This window comes from Gymnoscopelus microlampas (assembly GCF_963454915.1).
Source record: "Gymnoscopelus microlampas genome assembly, chromosome: 22".
Classification (NCBI taxonomy): domain Eukaryota; kingdom Metazoa; phylum Chordata; class Actinopteri; order Myctophiformes; family Myctophidae; genus Gymnoscopelus; species Gymnoscopelus microlampas.
The window spans coordinates 21165173-21185863 of record NC_139959.1 but is presented as its reverse complement, the minus strand read 5'-3'; the positions used below and the strand labels follow the sequence as shown (position 1 = coordinate 21185863).

The 20691-nt window shown below is 37.7% G+C and overlaps 1 protein-coding gene across 1 annotated transcript in view; it reads left to right on the top strand.

The window, feature by feature from the left end:
• Window positions 1-293: 293 nt before the first annotated feature.
• The window catches only part of LOC311039401 (tartrate-resistant acid phosphatase type 5-like), a 31882-nt gene continuing 11484 nt past the window's right edge, over window positions 294-20691 (top strand). Inside the window, exons 1-2 of the mRNA XM_084049274.1 lie at window positions 294-430; window positions 1431-1621. Of these exons, the coding sequence (XP_083905400.1) occupies window positions 355-430; window positions 1431-1621 (267 nt within the window). The 5' untranslated portion in view covers window positions 294-354. The remainder of the gene's footprint in view (window positions 431-1430; window positions 1622-20691) is intronic.

The following is a 20691-nucleotide window of genomic DNA, read 5'->3' as shown; positions in this document are numbered from 1 at the left end:
ATTTCCGCTGTCTCGCATGTCTGTAAAGTTAACAGTTGCTACACATCAGGCACTTGCTTTTCACTGCACAGGGCAAGGAAGGGCCATACGACTCCTATTGTTATCATGAGTTAATGACATGTCTGAGTTGCTCTTTGTTTATTGAGCGTAGATAATATTTACAAGCATTTGCCGATCAGCTGACATCCCTGCGCGTTGCTCACACAGCACAAAACCAGGAAGCTGTATTACAAACCACAAAACTTTCACCGGCTTATAATAACAGCGAAACAGAAAGTAAGTGTTTGGTTCTCTGTCCTAATGACACTTGGACTGTTTTGTTAGTCGTCTAGAAAATGACTGGTTGAAACAGCAATGGACAGGATGAGTTTTGTGCTGTTTATGTGCTGCTTCCAGGCCACATTGCATCTAGGTCATCTTCTGGAACAAGGTAAGAACTGTACAGGTGTCTACATGTTAATATACACTGTTAAAGCATGTAATGTAACTTTTATTTGAATGAATAACATGTCATTTCGTCCAATCTGTATGGTAGAGTATGTTAATACAATATAACCTCTCCCTGCTCTTCTATAGAGACATTTTAGATCAGGTCAAAGGTCATGTCTCACCTAGACACAGGATCTGACACAAATTTTGCCCTGATGGTCAAGATTCAATTTATCCCCTCAGGCAGCAGGCGGGCTTTAATTGCTCAATGGTAAACATTTCAGCACTTGTGCAGGAAACCGGGTTCAAATCCGGGGTAGAAGAGGAAGGTTACATAGTGCAGCTTTAATTGTTTTGTAATTCTGTTTTCATAAGTCATAGGATTATGTGTCATCTTCATTATCCTTTAAGAACGTGCTTTATCAATGCATTTGCTGGACGTTTTCAATACCTTGTTTCCATGTATGAGACAGAATACCAAACAATATCTAGGGGTTTAATGACAGCGTGGCTTCTATGTGGATTGATGTTGATGGCGTCATATTGACTCTGAGATGTCATACCATTGTGACATATTGACTTCCAGTTATTTGCCTCACCATTGAATTCAAGTATGAAAGTTTAAAAAGGTTACATATTACAAAAAGTATAAAACGTTTACAATATATTCGAAGATGTACTTCATTGACCTATACAGGCAGTGCTGACTGGTCCAGTGGCAGATTAGCTACAGACGCACAGACCCTCATCCAGACCCTCAAATGCCCCTATAGGAACCACGCCTTGAAGACCTACAAGCTACAGATCTACAAGCACAAAACGTGTCATTTCGCGCCGCGTTTCGCGCTTGTGGATCTGCTACTTTTGATACTTGTGTGTGACGCTGTAGTATGATCAAGTAGGGCGTTAATTTATGAAAAAACGCAAAAAGTTGGAATATGGAGATATAGAGGTTTCTGCCCAACAGCAATGATAACAAGTGTTTTTTTGGTTTTCTACAGTACCACTGCGTTTCATTGGTCTGGGGGACTGGGGTGGCTCTCCGTTTCCTCCCTTTTATACCCATCATGAGAAGGCCATCGCGGCGGAGGCTGATTGGCTGGCCCAGAACGCTGGCTTAGACATGGTCCTCAGCCTGGGGGACCACTTCTACTACAGCGGGGTCAAGGACGTGGATGACCCACGCTTCAAGGCTAGTCCACACCCCAACACGCATACAGTACCAAAATTATTCCTACTGCACATAGAATGGCTCTATGGTTTATTACCTTTTCTTTTGTTGCCGTTTTGAACCATCATGCACACTTACTTACCACTGGACCCCAACTTGCACAAATCGTTGCTGTCGGGCAGGAACCTCTTATCTCCATATTCTAACTTTTTGTGTTTTTTCGTAAATTAATGGCCTACTTGATCATACAACAGCGTCACTCAAAAGTAGCAGATCTGCAAGCTCGAAACGCAGCAGGAAGCAACACGTTTTGAGCTTGTAGATCTACTTTTGATGTTACTTATGATGAATTTGAATCCTGAAAAGTAACAGTTTTGGACATACAGTATGAGGTTTCCACCCGACAGAGACGATGTGCTATATGAATGAACCACTTAAGGCCTATTTCAAAAATAGTGAAAGTATAGCTGATTTACAAGCTGAAGGTCCAGATTAAATGTATCCCCAGCAAGCAGGCAGGCTCTATTAGCTCAATAGTAAAACATTTCAGCACTTGCGCAGGATACCGGGTTCACATCCGGGTTAGAAGAGTAAAGCTACATAGTGCAGCTTTAAGTACTTTTAAAGGGTTAGTTCAGATTTTTTGAGTATTTTCTGTAGGAAATGCTTACCATGAATGTAGTGGTTGCAAAGGTATTAATTGATTGCCCGAGTCCCGTGGTCAGAGTTATGGTCCGTTTCCGATAAATATGAAGTAGTTCCGGTAGATTAGTAGATTTGGTGGGGGCCGCTCATTAAAAATAAATACATTTAAAAAACTAATGTCATTTGTATTGTTGACCTATTTCTACCATATAGAGCAAGTTTTGTTAAATTTCGACCCCTCTGTCACATGGTACTAATGTTTGTGTCCAGAATCACTGCGCCGCGGCAGCCTACTCACGCACAAAATATATGACACAAAAAATAGTACCATGTGACAGAGGGGTCGAAATTGAACGAAACTTGCTCTATATGGTAGAAATAGGTCAACAATACAAATGACGCTAGTTTTTTAAATGTATTTATTTTTAATGAGCGGCCCCACCAAATCTACTAATCTACCGGAACTACATTCATATTTATCAGAAACGGACCATAACTCTGACCACGGGACTCGGGCAATCAATTAATACCTTTGCAACCACTACATTAATGGTAAGTATTTCCTACAGAAAATACTCAAAAAATCTGAACTAACCCTTTAAAAGCAAATACTCCAGTACTTAAATTCAAGTACCAATTTGAGCAACTTTGAGTAGTAGCCTATTTGACCAAGGGTATATATACTTTGACTCAAGTGTTTGAATTGAGTACATTGTCCACCACTGCACTGCGTACTGTACACCATATGTGTTGTGATTATACAATAACATCAGTCATCAGAGAACTAGATGACAGCATGGTAGGTTACAGTATTGTCACGCGGCATGGTCTGAAACTTTTTGGACAATTCACATTATATGTGTCCGGAAGAGATGAGAGTTGAGTTATGATGACTGATACAGAAGTGAGCAAGACAGCAGGAACAGGAACTGACAAATGTGGTCCAAACAGGATGACGGGCATATATTAGGCCTACAGTTATGGGCCAGTCACACCAAGCATTATAACTATAACGATAACTATAACTATATTGTTAACATTATGACAACATGTATTTGAATATCGTTTGAATATCATCTGTCGGTTGGAAACCTGTACGTCCAAAACTGTACTTTCAATATTCAAATTCTAAAACAGCAAAAGTAGCAGATCTACAAACTCAAGATGCGGCGCGAAGATCTGCTACTTTTGATGCTTTTGTGTGACGCTGTAGTACGATCAAGTAGGGCGTTGATTTATGAAAAAACACAAGTTAGAATATGGAGATATGAGGTTTTTACCCGACTGCAAAACATGGAGCTTGCAAGTTGGTGTGAAAATATCTCCCTTCAGTACAAAGCAGAATCTTTTCTTCTGGGGTGGTATGGGGGAGTTATGCCTTCATGGATAGGACAGTTAGTAGGCTGACAGGAAACGGGGAGAGAGATGGGAGTGACATGCAGCAACGGCCGTCTGGATCAGGACTCGAACTCACGACGCGCTGTCAGGTTACATTGGCCCCGATTCATAAAGAGAGTCGTATATCTGGTGTAAATAAAGTTCCTAAAGGAGTTCGTATTTTTGGTACTCACAAACGAACGTGCAATGCAAAAAGGGGTTTGTATATGACAGAGACGTGCGTATGACCAGTGCGTATGACCAGGTGTGACGATTACTCTGGAAGGCTGCATCCAACAGCATCCAACTTCAACGTCACCGGGCTGAACCGTGCTAAACAGTGTTGCCATGTCCGCTCATTATAAGCGAATTTGGGCTTATTTTTCTGTAAAGTTGCTTGTAAATATTGGTAGCTGTGGGATAAGGTTTTTGGGGCTTGTTTCTAAAGTGTAGTTGGTTATTTGGGCTTGTTTCACAATTGTTTAATTGTTTTAACCGGTGGTTCTCAAATATTTTTATATTATATACCCCAAGTTAATATGTATGCTAATATATCCCTATAAGCCCCATCTGAAAATGTTTTGTGCCAGCTGGAGGCAGATTTGTGTTGTTAGAATGATAAAAAAATCCTCCAAATCTTCCACATTTTATTACACGATTTTTGTTTTTAAATAGCAGATCTACAAGCTCACAACGGTTTAATTAAAGTGCTTATAATGGCAAGTGCCAGTTGCTTCTTTTGGGCTTGTTTTCCTAGACCTGGTTGCTTATTTCTCTCACAACATCTGGCAACGCTGATGCAAGTTTGAAGTTCAACTCCGCCTCGTCTAAAGATACCAGATGCGTTGTCGCATCGCCTTGACAACTGTTCTGTGTGGAAGCGGATCACGTAATAAATGCTCTCATGTGTAATGAGAATAAAGAAGTTTACAAGGTTTAACCCCATTACCAAATAAAAGGCTAATAAAACGTGGAAAGGATATTATAAGAGGCAAAAAGATTATGTTGAAAATAAATCCAGGGCATAGCGCTTTTATCCGATAATGGACCAGAGCTTATTGATTAAATTAGTTAATTTTGGATATCACTGTCCGTCGGAATGGGGAATAGTTCTGGACACAGCTTTCATCCACTTCATTTTTCCTCATCCAGTGGAACGCTGCTATCCGATTATGGACCAGAGCTTATTGATTACTTACTGATTAAATTAGTTATTTTTTGATTAATATATCACTGTCCTACGTCGGAATGGGGAATAGAAAAAAAAACGGTGGAATCTACATCATGTCTAAGCAATACATCGTTTGACATTTATTTTTTATTTTTTATATATATGTGTTGACAAATGTTGGGCACATACATATTTTATTTGAGGTTTGCCACTGTTGTAATTGATTTTGACATGAAGAATAAAGCATTCTAAAGACATACGCACATTTCAGCCCTGGTACGACTGCAGTCACGCTGGCCGCTCTTCAGAAAGAGTCAGTCGCACTAGCCGTGCTTCAAAAATGATTGCGCAGCTACGTGGCTTTTTACGGTTAGGCGAACTGATGGTGCGTTCAATGAAATCGTAAATCCCAGTTACTTCAATATATACATGTAAAAATGTAATAAAACAATCTAAAAGCATTGTTTGTGTCTAATGTTCTAGTCTGTAATAATTACCGAAATGTTTTACTGCACAAATTATTAATAATAAAATATTGAAATATTACAAAATCCAGTACAGTTCAATGTAATTTTTTGGAAAATCATAAAAAAATCTAAAAACAGAGTTATCACCCTGCAACTAAATGTTATTGTGCCCATGTGTGTCCTTTACAATATGTGAATATTACCAATATATTTTACTGTACCGGTTATTAATAATAAAATATTGAAATATTACAGAATCCCATCAAATTCAATGTAATTTTTGGAAAATCATAGATAATTCTAAAAACAGAGTTATCAACCAGCAACTAAATATTATTGTGCCCAAGTGTCTCCTTTACAATATGTAATTATTACCAATATGTTTTACTGCACCGATTATTAATAATAAAATATTTAAATATTACAGAATCCCATCTATTTCAATGTACATTTTAGGAAAATCATTCAGAAAAACATAGTTATCACCCAACAACTATATATTAATGTGCCCCATGGTCTCCTGTACACCTGTGATGATTATCAATATGTTTTACAGCAGCAATTATGAATAATAAATTATTGAGATATTACAGAATCCCATCCATTTCAATGTCATTTTTCAAAAAATCATAAAAACTTCAAAGAACATAGTTATCACCCAACAACTATATATTAATGTGCCCCATGGTCTCCTGTACACCTCTGATGATTACCAATATGTTTTAGAGTAGCAATTATTAATAATAAAATATTGAAATATTACAGAATCCCATCCTTTTCAATGTAATTTTCCAAAAAATAATAAAAACTTCAAAGAACATAGTTATCACCCAACAACTATTTATTAATGTGCCCCATGGTCTCTTGTAAAGCTGTGATGATTATCAATATGTTTTACAGCAGCAATTATTAATAATAAATTATTGAAATATTACAGAATCCCATCCATTTCAATGTAATCTTTAGAAAAATCATAAAAAATCCAAAAAACATAGTTATCGCCCAACAACTATATAGTAATGTGCCCCATGGTCTCTTGTACACCTGTGATGATTATCAATATGATTTACAGCAGCAATTATTAATAATAAATTATTGAAATATTACAGAATCCTATCCATTTCAATGTAATCTTTAGAAAAATCATAAGGAATCCAAAAAACATAGTTATCTCCCAACAACTATATATTAATGTGCCCCATGGTCTCTTGTACACCTGTGATGATTATCAATATGTTTTACAGCAGCAATTATTAATAATAAATGATTGAAATATTACAGAATCCCCATCCATTTCAATGTAATCTTTAGAAAAATCATAAAAAATCCAAAGAAACATAGTTATCGCCCAACAACTATATATTAATGTGCCCCATGGTCTCTTGTAAAGCTGTGATGATTATCAATATGTTTTACAGCAGCAATTATTAATAATAAATTATTGAAATATTACAGAATTCCATCCATTTCAATGTAATCTTTAGAAAAATCATAAGGAATCCAAAAAACATAGTTATCGCCCAACAACTATATATTAATGTGCCCCATGGTCTCTTGTACACCTGTGATGATTATCAATATGTTTTACAGCAGCAATTATTAATAATAAATTATTGAAATATTACAGAATCCCATCCATTTCAATGTAATCTTTAGAAAAATCATAAAAAATCCCAAAAACATAGTTATCGCCCAACAACTATATATTAATGTGCCCCATGGTCTCTTGTACACCTGTGATGATTATCAATATGTTTTACAGCAGCAATTATTAATAATAAATGATTGAAATATTACAGAATCCCCATCCATTTCAATGTAATCTTTAGAAAAATCATAAGGAATCCAAAAAGCATAGTTATCGCCCAACAACTATATATTAATGTGCCCCATGGTCTCTTGTACACCTGTGATGATTATCAATATGTTTTACAGCAGCAATTATTAATAATAAATTATTGAAATATTACAGAATCCCCATCCATTTCAATGTAATCTTTAGAAAAATCATAAAAAATCCAAAAAAACATAGTTATCGCCCAACAACTATATATTAATGTGCCCTTAGGTCTCTTGTAAAGCTGTGATGATTATCAATATGTTTTACAGCAGCAATTATTCATAATAAATTATTGAAATATTACAAAATTCCATCCATTTCAATGTAATCTTTAGAAAAATCATAAGGAATCCAAAAAACATAGTTATCGCCCAACAACTATATATTAATGTGCCCCATGGTCTCTTGTACACCAGTGATGATTATCAATATGTTTTACAGCAGCAATTATTAATAATAAATTATTGAAATATTACAGAATCCCATCCGTTTCAATGTAATGTTTAGAAAGATCATAAGAAATCCAAAAAACATAGTTATCACCCAACAACTATATATTAATGTGCCCCTAGGTCTCTTGTACACCTGTGATGATTATCAATATGTTTTACAGCAGCAATTATTAATAATAAATTATTGAAATATTACAGAATCCCATCCGTTTCAATGTAATCTTTAGAAAAATCATAAGAAATCAAAAAAACATAGTTATCACCCAACAACTATATATTAATGTGCCCCTAGGTCTCTTGTACACCTGTGATGATTATCAATATGTTTTACAGCAGCAATTATTAATAATAAATTATTGAAATATTACAGAATCCCATCCATTTCAATGTAATCTTTAGAAAAATTGAAAAAAATCCAAAAAACATAGTTATCGCCCAACAACTATATATTAATGTTCCCCATGGTCTCTCGTACACCTGTGATGATTATCAATATGTTTTACAGCAGCAATTATTAATAATAAATTATTGAAATATTACAGAATCCCCATCCATTTCAATGTAATCTTTAGAAAAATCATAAAAAAATCCAAAAAAACATAGTTATCGCCCAACAACTATATATTAATGTGCCCTTAGGTCTCTTGTAAAGCTGTGATGATTATCAATATGTTTTACAGCAGCAATTATTCATAATAAATTATTGAAATATTACAAAATTCCATCCATTTCAATGTAATCTTTAGAAAAATCATAAGGAATCCAAAAAACATAGTTATCGCCCAACAACTATATATGAATGTGCCCCATGGTCTCTTGTACACCTGTGATGATTATCAATATGTTTTACAGCAGCAATTATTAATAATAAATTATTGAAATATTACAGAATCCCATCCGTTTCAATGTAATGTTTAGAAAGATCATAAGAAATCCAAAAAACATAGTTATCACCCAACAACTATATATTAATGTGCCCCTAGGTCTCTTGTACACCTGTGATGATTATCAATATGTTTTACAGCAGCAATTATTAATAATAAATTATTGAAATATTACAGAATCCCATCCGTTTCAATGTAATCTTTAGAAAAATCATAAGAAATCAAAAAAACATAGTTATCACCCAACAACTATATATTAATGTGCCCCTAGGTCTCTTGTACACCTGTGATGATTATCAATATGTTTTACAGCAGCAATTATTAATAATAAATTATTGAAATATTACAAGATCCCATCCATTTCAATGTAATTTTTCAAAAAATCATTAAAAATCCAAAAAACATAGTTATCACTCAACAACTATATATTAATGCACCCCATGGTCTCTTGTACACCTGTGATGATTATCAATATGTTTTACAATAGCAATTATTAATAATAAATTATTGAAATATTACAGAATCCCATCCATTTCAATGTAATCTTTAGAAAAATCATTAAAAATCCAAAAAACATAGTTATCGCCCAACAACTATATAATAATGTGCCCCATGGTCTCTTGTACACCTGTGATGATTATCAATATGTTTTACAGCAGCAATTATTAATAATAAATTATTGAAATATTACAGAATCCCATCCGTTTCAATGTCATCTTTAGAAAAATCATTAAAAATCCCAAAAACATAGTTATCACCCAACAACTATATATTAATGTGCCCCTAGGTCTCTTGTACACCTGTGATGATTATCAATATGTTTTACAGCAGCAATTATTAATAATAAATTATTGAAATATTACAGAATCCCATCCGTTTCAATGTAATGTTTAGAAAGATCATAAGAAATCCAAAAAACATAGTTATCACCCAACAACTATATATTAATGTGCCCCTAGGTCTCTTGTACACCTGTGATGATTATCAATATGTTTTACAGCAGCAATTATTAATAATAAATTATTGAAATATTACAGAATCCCATCCGTTTCAATGTAATCTTTAGAAAAATCATAAAAAAATCCAAAAACATAGTTATCACCCAACAACTATATATTAATGTGCCCCTAGGTCTCTTGTACACCTGTGATGATTATAAATATGTTTTACAGCAGCAATTATTAATAATAAATTATTGAAATATTACAGAATCCCATCCGTTTCAATGTAATCTTTAGAAAAATCATAAAAAAATCCAAAAACATAGTTATCACCCAACAACTATATATTAATGTGCCCCTAGGTCTCTTGTACACCTGTGATGATTATCAATATGTTTTACAGCAGCAATTATTAATAATAAATTATTGAAATATTACAAGATCCCATCCATTTCAATGTAATTTTTCAAAAAATCATTAAAAATCCAAAAAACATAGTTATCACTCAACAACTATATATTAATGCACCCCATGGTCTCTTGTACACCTGTGATGATTATCAATATGTTTTACAATAGCAATTATTAATAATAAATTATTGAAATATTACAGAATCCCATCCATTTCAATGTAATCTTTAGAAAAATCATTAAAAATCCAAAAAACATAGTTATCGCCCAACAACTATATAATAATGTGCCCCATGGTCTCTTGTACACCTGTGATGATTATCAATATGTTTTACAGCAGCAATTATTAATAATAAATTATTGAAATATTACAGAATCCCATCCGTTTCAATGTCATCTTTAGAAAAATCATTAAAAATCCCAAAAACATAGTTATCACCCAACAACTATATATTAATGTGCCCCTAGGTCTCTTGTACACCTGTGATGATTATCAATATGTTTTACAGCAGCAATTATTAATAATAAATTATTGAAATATTACAGAATCCCATCCGTTTCAATGTAATGTTTAGAAAGATCATAAGAAATCCAAAAAACATAGTTATCACCCAACAACTATATATTAATGTGCCCCTAGGTCTCTTGTACACCTGTGATTATTATCAATATGTTTTACAGCAGCAATTATTAATAATAAATTATTGAAATATTACAGAATCCCATCCGTTTCAATGTAATCTTTAGAAAAATCATAACAAATCCAAAAAACATAGTTATCACCCAACAACTATACATTAATGTGCCCCTAGGTCTCTTGTACACCTGTGATGATTATCAATATGTTTTACAGCAGCATTTATTAATAATAAATTATTGAAATATTACAGAATCCCATCCGTTTCAATGTAATCTTTAGAAAAATCGAAAAAAATCCAAAAAACATAGTTATCACCCAACAACTATATATTAATGTTCCCCATGGTCTCTTGTACACCTGTGATGATTATCAATATGTTTTACAGCAGCAATTATTAATAATAAATTATTGAAATATTACAGAATCCCATCCGTTTCAATGTAATCTTTAGAAAAATCATAAGAAATCCCAAAAACATAGTTATCACCCAACAACTATATATTAATGTGCCCCTAGGTCTCTTGTACACCTGTGATGATTATCAATATGTTTTACAGCAGCAATTATTAATAATAAATTATTGAAATATTACAGGATCCCATCCATTTCAATGTAATTTTTCAAAAAATCATTAAAAATCCAAAAAACATAGTTATCACTCAACAACTATATATTAATGCACCCCATGGTCTCTTGTACACCTGTGATGATTATCAATATGTTTTACAGTAGCAATTATTAATAATAAATTATTGAAATATTACAGAATCCCATCCGTTTCAATGTAATCTTTAGAAAAATCGAAATAAATCCAAAAAACATAGTTATCACCCAACAACTATATATTAATGTTCCCCATGGTCTCTTGTACACCTGTGATGATTATCAATATGTTTTACAGCAGCATTTATTAATAATAAATTATTGAAATATTACAGAATCCCATCCATTTCAATGTAATCTTTAGAAAAATCATAAAAAAATCCAAAAACATAGTTATCACCCAACAACTATATATTAATGTGCCCCTAGGTCTCTTGTACACCTGTGATGATTATCAATATGTTTTACAGCAGCAATTATTAATAATAAATTATTGAAATATTACAGAATCCCATCCATTTCAATGTAATTCTTTAAAAAATCATAAACATTTCAAAAAACATAGTTATCACCCAACAACTATATATTAATGTGCCCCATGGTCTCCTGAACACCTGTGATGATTATCAATATGTTTTACAGCAGCAATTATTAATAATAAATTATTGAAACATTACAGAATCCCATCCATTTCAATGTCATTTTTCAAAAATTATAGCGTAGCTTTAAGCAACTGCTTACTATGGGATATCATCGCCCCCTGGCGATCGCACAGAGGAACAACAGGACTCACGGAACTCCAATGTCCATTGGATAAGGGCCGTAGGACCAAACCGGAAACCGGTAGTGGTATAAATACCACTGCGTCACATGAGCTCTTCTTCCACTCTGCCAACGCGAAGCACGCGGAGCCAACGAAGGCTAGCAGCCTAGCCTTTTGTTCGTCTCGTGTCTCGACGGAAGAGGGAAAAGATGGAGGCACCTCGTCACTGCGCTTTCCGAGGATGCGGTTTCCTGGTCGCTGCGGACGACGACCACTGCCTCTGCATCTCCTGCCTTGGCCCGAGCCATGGCTGGCTGGCTTGCGAGCGGGGTCAGGACAAAGGCGGCTGCGGGCCATGCGGGATGTTCTCCGAGGCCCAGCTAGACCGGCGCCTGCAAAGGGCCATGGACCTAGCGGCCTCGACAAGCGGCGGTGCTAGCCCCGAAGCTCCCCCAGCAAAGGCACCGAGGAAGCTCGCACTAGCCCGGGGGCCTTGGGCCCTCCGCTCCACTCGGCCCCACGCGCCAGTGGAGCCATCAGTGGAGGGCCGCTCCCTCATCCCCCGACCGAGAGGTCGCTGCCGAGGCTGTCGGGCCTCCCATCCTTCTCCCCCACCACCTCCATCGCCGCATGGGGAGACACTGCCACGGAATGCAGCGACTCGGAGGAATTCATCGTGGTGGTGGACGAGGAGGAGGATGTAGGCCCAACATGGCTCTCACAGCCGACTTAGAGAGACTACAGTGGCTCGAGCTCGCCTCTGGTTGCAAGGCCATCTTGACCTCGGGTCTGAAAAGCCTCTCGCTCAAACCGGACAACCTCTTCGACACCGCTGCCGACTGGATCATCAAGACCAAGGCGGCGGAGAAGCAGCTCGAGGAGACAACCACAGGCCTCCTCTCAACCCCCGTAACCCCCGCTGTGGCCAGGCCTCAACAGCAAGTGGCTGCGGGCGGCAGACGCACCTCTGGACGTCAGCGTGGTGCATCCAGGGCGTCCTCCACCATAGCTAGTTCCTGGGAGCGACCCGATAGCTCTCTTGGTTTCCAGGACGTAAGGCGTAAGGACGACAAGAAAGCTGGGTAAGTACTACACCGGGGCAAGGTTCCGAGACTACGTCTGGAGAGCCGACAGCGTCTCGTATCCCCATGGGAACGGGCGCGCGCTCTGTGACGAGACCGACATTAGCCCAGCTAGCGCTACCGAGCAATGCTACAGGGCGGATGTCTGCGGTGTGTGGGATTCCTCGTCTACATCACGGGCTTTCCCCACCGTCGATCGGTCAGAGCCCGACGTGGCAGGTGACGTCAGCAGCCCCCACCATCCCCACGAACCCTCTCGCTTGATGATTTTCCGAATGGAAAGCATGCAAACCGATTCCTTGGGTGCTGCGCACCATGTTAACAGGATACAGGTTGCAATTTTCGAGCAAACCTCCACTATCGGGCAAGATAGTGTTCTCCCACGCGTCGGGCCAAGCGGCCATAACGCTGAGGGAAGAGGTTTCAGCTCTCCTGAGCAAGGGTGCAATCAGTGATTTATCTCCGGATCAGAACCGACTGGGTTATTATTCGGAGTTTTTCCTGGTGAAAAGAAGAGGGGGGGGGGGGGGGGGGGGCGTAAGACCTATTCTGAACCTGAAGGGTTTGAACAGAATTCTGAAGATTTTTATATTAAACTTCGTATGCTCACAACAGCGACGCTGTTGAAGACGATACGAAAAAGCAATTGGTGGACGGGTATAGATATCAAGGATACCTATCTTTACGTCCCAATCTAACCGCCGCACCGCAAAGTCCCTGCGCTTCGGTTACGAATGCGAGACGTGCAAGCATGCGGTACTCCCGTCCGGCATGTCACTAAGCCACAGGGTTTTTTTCGTGACTGTGCACGGAGGTGGCGATAGCCCCGCTGCGGCAGCAGGGTCTGCGTCTGGCGACATATTTAGACAACTGGCTGCTGGCAGCGGACTCCAGGGTGGAGGTGGCACGGTACACGGAGGTGGCCATTACGCACCTGCAGTCCCTGGGCTTCACAATCGACACTCAGGAGTGCGCTCTGATTCTTCCCAGCTAGCCACCTTCGTGGGAATTTTGGATTCCACCACGATGGTTGCGCGCCTGTCTCAGGACAGGACGGCGAGCTCTTTGACATGTGTGCGCTCCCTGCGCCTGGGGCGCCGGGTCATGTGCAGGACATGCATGCAAGCCGCGGGTCTCATGGCTTCGGCCATACGCCTGACCCGGTTGGGCAGATTCCACGAGAGACCTTTCCAGCAATGGATGCGGTCTCTGAGGATACCATGGGCTCACGGAAAGTGGTAGTGACATCACAGTTTGTGTCGTCACTCGAACCATGAACACACACGGCCTTCCTATCCAGAGGGGTCAGGATACGGGTAGGCACAGTAGTGTCCTGGAAGGTGATTACCATGGACGCCAGCTTCTCAGGTGAGGATACCTGGAGTTGCTGGGAGTCTTCCTCGCTCTCGAGGGTTTCAAGAGCCACATCGTGGGGTGCCATGTCCTGGTCAGAACGGAGAATGTCACAACGATGTGTTCTGTCTACAAACAAGGAGGCTTGGGGTCTCTTTTTTTGGTCAGATTGGCGTGCGTGCTGACGCCTTGGAGCATACAACATTCGGCTTCACTACGCGCCGTCGCGCCACTCATGTACCGGGCCTCCTGAGACAGCGGTGCAGACCGGTTGTCCAAAACCAGGGCTCCGGTGCGGGGACTGGCCACTATGCCCGAGGACGTTGGGCCTGATCTGGGCCCGGTTCGGCCGGGCCCAAGTCGGCCTGGTGGCTCCAAGAAGAACGCGGAGTGCTCGCGGTTCTTCTCGATCGATCACCTTGGGAGTAGACGCCTTGGCACACGGGTTGGCCTGGTATGCTACTCTGCAAAATGCGTCTCCACCCCTAGACCTGATTCGTCCAACACTGGAAAGGATCAGGATCCAGGGCGGAGTGGTCCTGCTGGTGGTACCAGCGTGGGGCTCTTGGAGGTCGGAGATCACTCCCCTCATCTGTGATGAGCCATGGCCTCTCCCCCGGTTCAGGAACCTCCTGAGACAGGGTGGGGACGAGGTGTTCCACGAGGACCCCCAGGGACTAGACCTGTGGGTTTACCCCGTGAAGAGTCGAGTCTGGGCCCGCAAGGGCTGCCCCCCTGACGTGGTGGCCACCTTTCAGGGGGCGAGAGCAGAATCCACCGGAGGTCGGTACGATATCTGGTGGAATATGTTCGAAACATGGTGCCTGGAGTAGTCACCTCCGGTGATTGCTTTTCAGGCACCCGGGAGAAGCGTTCTGATCTACCTGCTGGGCAGACTGGACCACGACTTGGCCTTCTCCACCTTGAAGCCTCAAAACGGTGCTCCTGGTGGCCCTTTTTACGGCATGACGCGTCTGTGACATGCAGGCGCTCTCGGTGAGTGGGGCTGCATGTTGTTTTCAGACGACGGCAGGAGGGTTTTGTTGAAACCCAACTTGGCCTTTGTGTCCTACACCGGCGCAGTTGCGGGGACTGGGGGCTTTTCATCCTCCGCCGTTCTTTTCGGCAAAGGATGAACGGTTACTTTGTCTCTGTCCAGTGAGGGCTCTGAAGCTCTACTGTTAGAGGACAGCTATGGGCCGTAGGTCGTCTCAGCCTTTCGTCGCCTTTGGCCGAGGTCAGAGGTAGTCGATGGCTAAACCGACCCTGTCCAGATGGATTGTGGAGGCGATTCGGTTGGCGTACGAGAGTAGAGGGGTCCCTATTCCACTGGGACTGAGGGCCCTCTCTGCTCGGAGCGTAGCTGCATCTTGGGCCCTTTACAAAGGGGTGTCGATGCAGGTGATCTGCTCCGCGGCTGACTGGTCATCTCCCTCGACCTTTGCATCTTCTTACAGCCTTGACGTGGCGGCATCTACGATGGCGCGTACAGTCTTGGGTGTGGGAACTGACTCCGGGTAGAAGAGTCTGGACATGCCTTGGGGCATGTCTTTTCTCCTTGTGTGAGTGCAGCAGCCGGGTTCCGACGGGGTCTGCGAGGCGTGCTCTCTCTCTCCCCGTCACGGTTTAATTGGTCGTTTCTCAACCTTTTTGCACCTTTCTTACTGGTGGGGGAGTGTAAACTTGCCTTGGGGCATGTTTCTTCTCCCTGTAAGTTTGCAGTGGCCAGTTTCATGGTAGGGAATGCGAGGGGTGCCCGGGGGCATGCTTCTCTTCCTACCTGGCTGGCCTTCCTTGCCCTCCTGGGACCGGCTAGGCATGCTCCAGGGAGGAGGAGGCCTTGGTTTCTCTGTCACTGGTTGGATAATCTAGGTTTTATCCAGTATTGGTGACGGACAGGATTTATGTCCGTCAAGGTTTTGCCTTTTCAGTCCAGCGCGTCCCGACCCGAGGGGTCTGGGGTGCCTGTAGGTCAGGGTCCTGCCGGGGGCAGGTCCTGAGGCCTTGGGCAAGCGTGTGGGTAAGGGTTGTCACAACTGGGGGCTCCCCTGGGGGACGTGTATGTGTCCCATAGTAAGCAGTTGCTTAAAGCTACGCTATAATAACTATGTTTTTTGAATCTTTTATGATTTTTTTGAAAAATTACATTGAAATGGATGGGACTCTGTAATATTTAAATAATTTATTATTAATACTTGCTACTGTAAAACATATTGGTAATCATCACAGGTGTACAAGAGACCATGGGGCACATTAATATATAGTTGTTGGGTGATAACTATGTTTTTTGGATTTTTTATGATTTTTCTAAAGATTACATTGAAATGGATGGGATTCTGTAATATTTCAATACTTTATTATTAATAATTGCTGCTGTAAAACATATTGATAATAATCACAGCTTTACAAGAGACCATGGGGCACATTATTATATAGTTGTTGGGTGATAACTATGTTTTTTGGATCGTTTTATGATTTTTCTAAAGATAACATTGAAATGGATGGGATTCTGTAATATTTCAATAATTTATTATTAATACTTGCTACTGTAAAACATATTGGTAATCATCACAGGTGTACAAGAGACCATGGGGCACATTAATATATAGTTGTTGGGTGATAACTATGTTTTTTGGATTTTTTATGATTTTTCTAAAGATTACATTGAAATGGATGGGATTCTGTAATATTTCAATAATTCATTATTAATAATTGCTGCTGTAAAACATATTGATAATCATCACAGCCTTAAAAGAGACCATGGGGCACATTAATATATAGTTGTTGGGCGATAACTATGTTTTTTCCATTTCTTATGATTTTTCTAAAGATTACATTGAAATGGATGGGATTCTGTAATATTTCAATAATTTATTATGAATAATTGCTGCTGTAAAACATATTGATAATCATCACAGGTGTACGAGAGACCATGGGGAACATTAATATATAGTTGTTGGGCAATAACTATGTTTTTTGGATTTTTTTCGATTTTTCTAAAGATTACATTGAAATGGATGGGATTCTGTAATATTTCAATAATTTATTATTAATAATTGCTGTTGTAAAACATATTGATAATCATCACAGCTTTACAAGAGACCATGAGGCACATTAATATATAGTTGTTGGGCAATAACTATGTTTTTTGGATTCTTATGATTTTTCTAAAGATTACATTGAAATGGATGGGATTTTGTAATATTTCAATAATTTATTATTAATAATTGCTGCTGTAAAACATATTGATAATCATCACAGGTGTACAAGAGACCTAGGGGCACATTAATATATAGTTGTTGGGCAATAACTATGTTTTTTGGATTTTTTATGATTTTTCTAAAGATTACATTGAAATGGATGGGATTCTGTAATATCTCAATAATTTATTATTAATAAATGCTGCTGTAAAACATATTGATAATCATCACAGGTGTACAAGAGACCATGGGGAACATTAATATATAGTTGTTGGGTGATAACTATGTTTTTTGGATTTCTTATGATTTTTCTAAAGATTACATTGAAACGGATGGGATTCTGTAATATTTCAATAATTTATTATTAATAATTGCTGCTGTAAAACATATTGATAATCTTCACAGGTGTACGAGAGACCATGGGGAACATTAATATATAGTTGTTGGGCGATAACTATGTTTTTTGGATTTTTTTGGATTTTTCTAAAGATTACATTGAAATGGATGGGATTCTGTAATATTTCAATAATTTATTATTAATAATTGCTGCTGTAAAACATATTGATAGTCATCACAGGTGTACAAGAGACCATGGGGCACATTAATATATAGTTGTTGGGTGATAACTATGTTTTTTGGATTTCTTATGATTTTTCTAAAGATTACATTGAAACGGAAGGGATTCTGTAATATTTCAATCATTTATTATTAATAATTGCTGCTGTACAACATATTGATAATCATCACAGGTGTACAAGAGACCTAGGGGCACATTAATATATAGTTGTTGGGTGATAACTATGTTTTTTGGATTTGTTATGATTTTTCTAAAGATTACATTGAAACGGATGGGATTCTGTAATATTTCAATAATTTATTATTAATAATTGCTGCTGTAAAACATATTGATAATCATCACAGGTGTACGAGAGACCATGGGGAACATTAATATATAGTTGTTGGGCGATAACTATGTTTTTGTTTTTTTTTATGATTTTTTTAAAGATTACATAGAAATGGATGGGATTCTGTAATAGTTCAATAATTTATTATCAATAATTGCTGCTGTAAAATATATTGATAATCATCACAGCTTTACAAGAGACCATGGGGCACATTAATATATAGTTGTTGGGTGATAACTATGTTTTTTGGATTTCTTATGATTTTTTTTTAAATTACATTGAAATGAATGGGGATTCTGTAATATTTCAATAATTTATTATTAATAAATGCTGCTGTAAAACATATTGATAATCATCACAGGTGTACGAGAGACCATGGGGAACATTAATATATAGTTGTTGGGCGATAACTATGTTTTTTGGATTTTTTTCGATTTTTCTAAAGATTACATTGAAATGGATGGGATTCTGTAATATTTCAATATTTTATTATTAATAATTGCTGCTGTAAAACATATTGATAATCATCACAGCTTTAAAAGAGACCATGGGGCACATTAATATATAGTTGTTGGGCGATAAATATGTTTTTTGGATTTTTTATGATTTTTCTAAAGATTACATTCAAATAGATGGGATTCTGTAATATTTCAATAATTTATTATTAATAATTGCTGCTGTAAAACATATTGATAATCATCACAGGTGTACGAGAGACCATGGGGAACATTAATATATAGTTGTTGGGCGATAACTATGTTTTTTGATTTTTTTTTGATTTTTCTAAAGATTACATTGAAATGGATGGGATTCTGTAATATTGTAATAATTTATTATTAATAATTGCTGCTGTAAAACATATTGATAATCATCACAGGTGTACAAGAGACATAGGGGCACATTAATATATAGTTGTTGGGCGATAACTATGTTTTTTGGATTTTTTATGATTTTTCTAAAGATTACATTGAAATGGATGGGATTCTGTAATATCTCAATAATTTATTATTAATAAATGCTGCTGTAAAACATATTGATAATCATCACAGGTGTACAAGAGACCATGGGGAACATTAATATATAGTTGTTGGGTGATAACTATGTTTTTTGGATTTGTTTTGATTTTTCTAAAGATTACATTGAAATGGATGGGATTCTGTAATATTTCAATAATTTATTATTAATAATTGCTGCTGTAAAACATATTGATAGTCATCACAGGTGTACAAGAGACCATGGGGCACATTAATATATAGTTGTTGGGTGATAACTATGTTTTTTGGATTTCTTATGATTTTTCTAAAGATTACATTGAAACGGAAGGGATTCTGTAATATTTCAATCATTTATTATTAATAATTGCTGCTGTACAACATATTGATAATCATCACAGGTGTACAAGAGACCTAGGGGCACATTAATATATAGTTGTTGGGTGATAACTATGTTTTTTGGATTTGTTATGATTTTTCTAAAGATTACATTGAAACGGATGGGATTCTGTAATATTTCAATAATTTATTATTAATAATTGCTGCTGTAAAACATATTGATAATCATCACAGGTGTACGAGAGACCATGGGGAACATTAATATATAGTTGTTGGGCGATAACTATGTTTTTGTTTTTTTTTATGATTTTTTTAAAGATTACATAGAAATGGATGGGATTCTGTAATAGTTCAATAATTTATTATCAATAATTGCTGCTGTAAAATATATTGATAATCATCACAGCTTTACAAGAGACCATGGGGCACATTAATATATAGTTGTTGGGTGATAACTATGTTTTTTGGATTTCTTATGATTTTTTTTTAAATTACATTGAAATGAATGGGGATTCTGTAATATTTCAATAATTTATTATTAATAAATGCTGCTGTAAAACATATTGATAATCATCACAGGTGTACGAGAGACCATGGGGAACATTAATATATAGTTGTTGGGCGATAACTATGTTTTTTGGATTTTTTTCGATTTTTCTAAAGATTACATTGAAATGGATGGGATTCTGTAATATTTCAATATTTTATTATTAATAATTGCTGCTGTAAAACATATTGATAATCATCACAGCTTTAAAAGAGACCATGGGGCACATTAATATATAGTTGTTGGGCGATAAATATGTTTTTTGGATTTTTTATGATTTTTCTAAAGATTACATTCAAATAGATGGGATTCTGTAATATTTCAATAATTTATTATTAATAATTGCTGCTGTAAAACATATTGATAATCATCACAGGTGTACGAGAGACCATGGGGAACATTAATATATAGTTGTTGGGCGATAACTATGTTTTTTGATTTTTTTTTGATTTTTCTAAAGATTACATTGAAATGGATGGG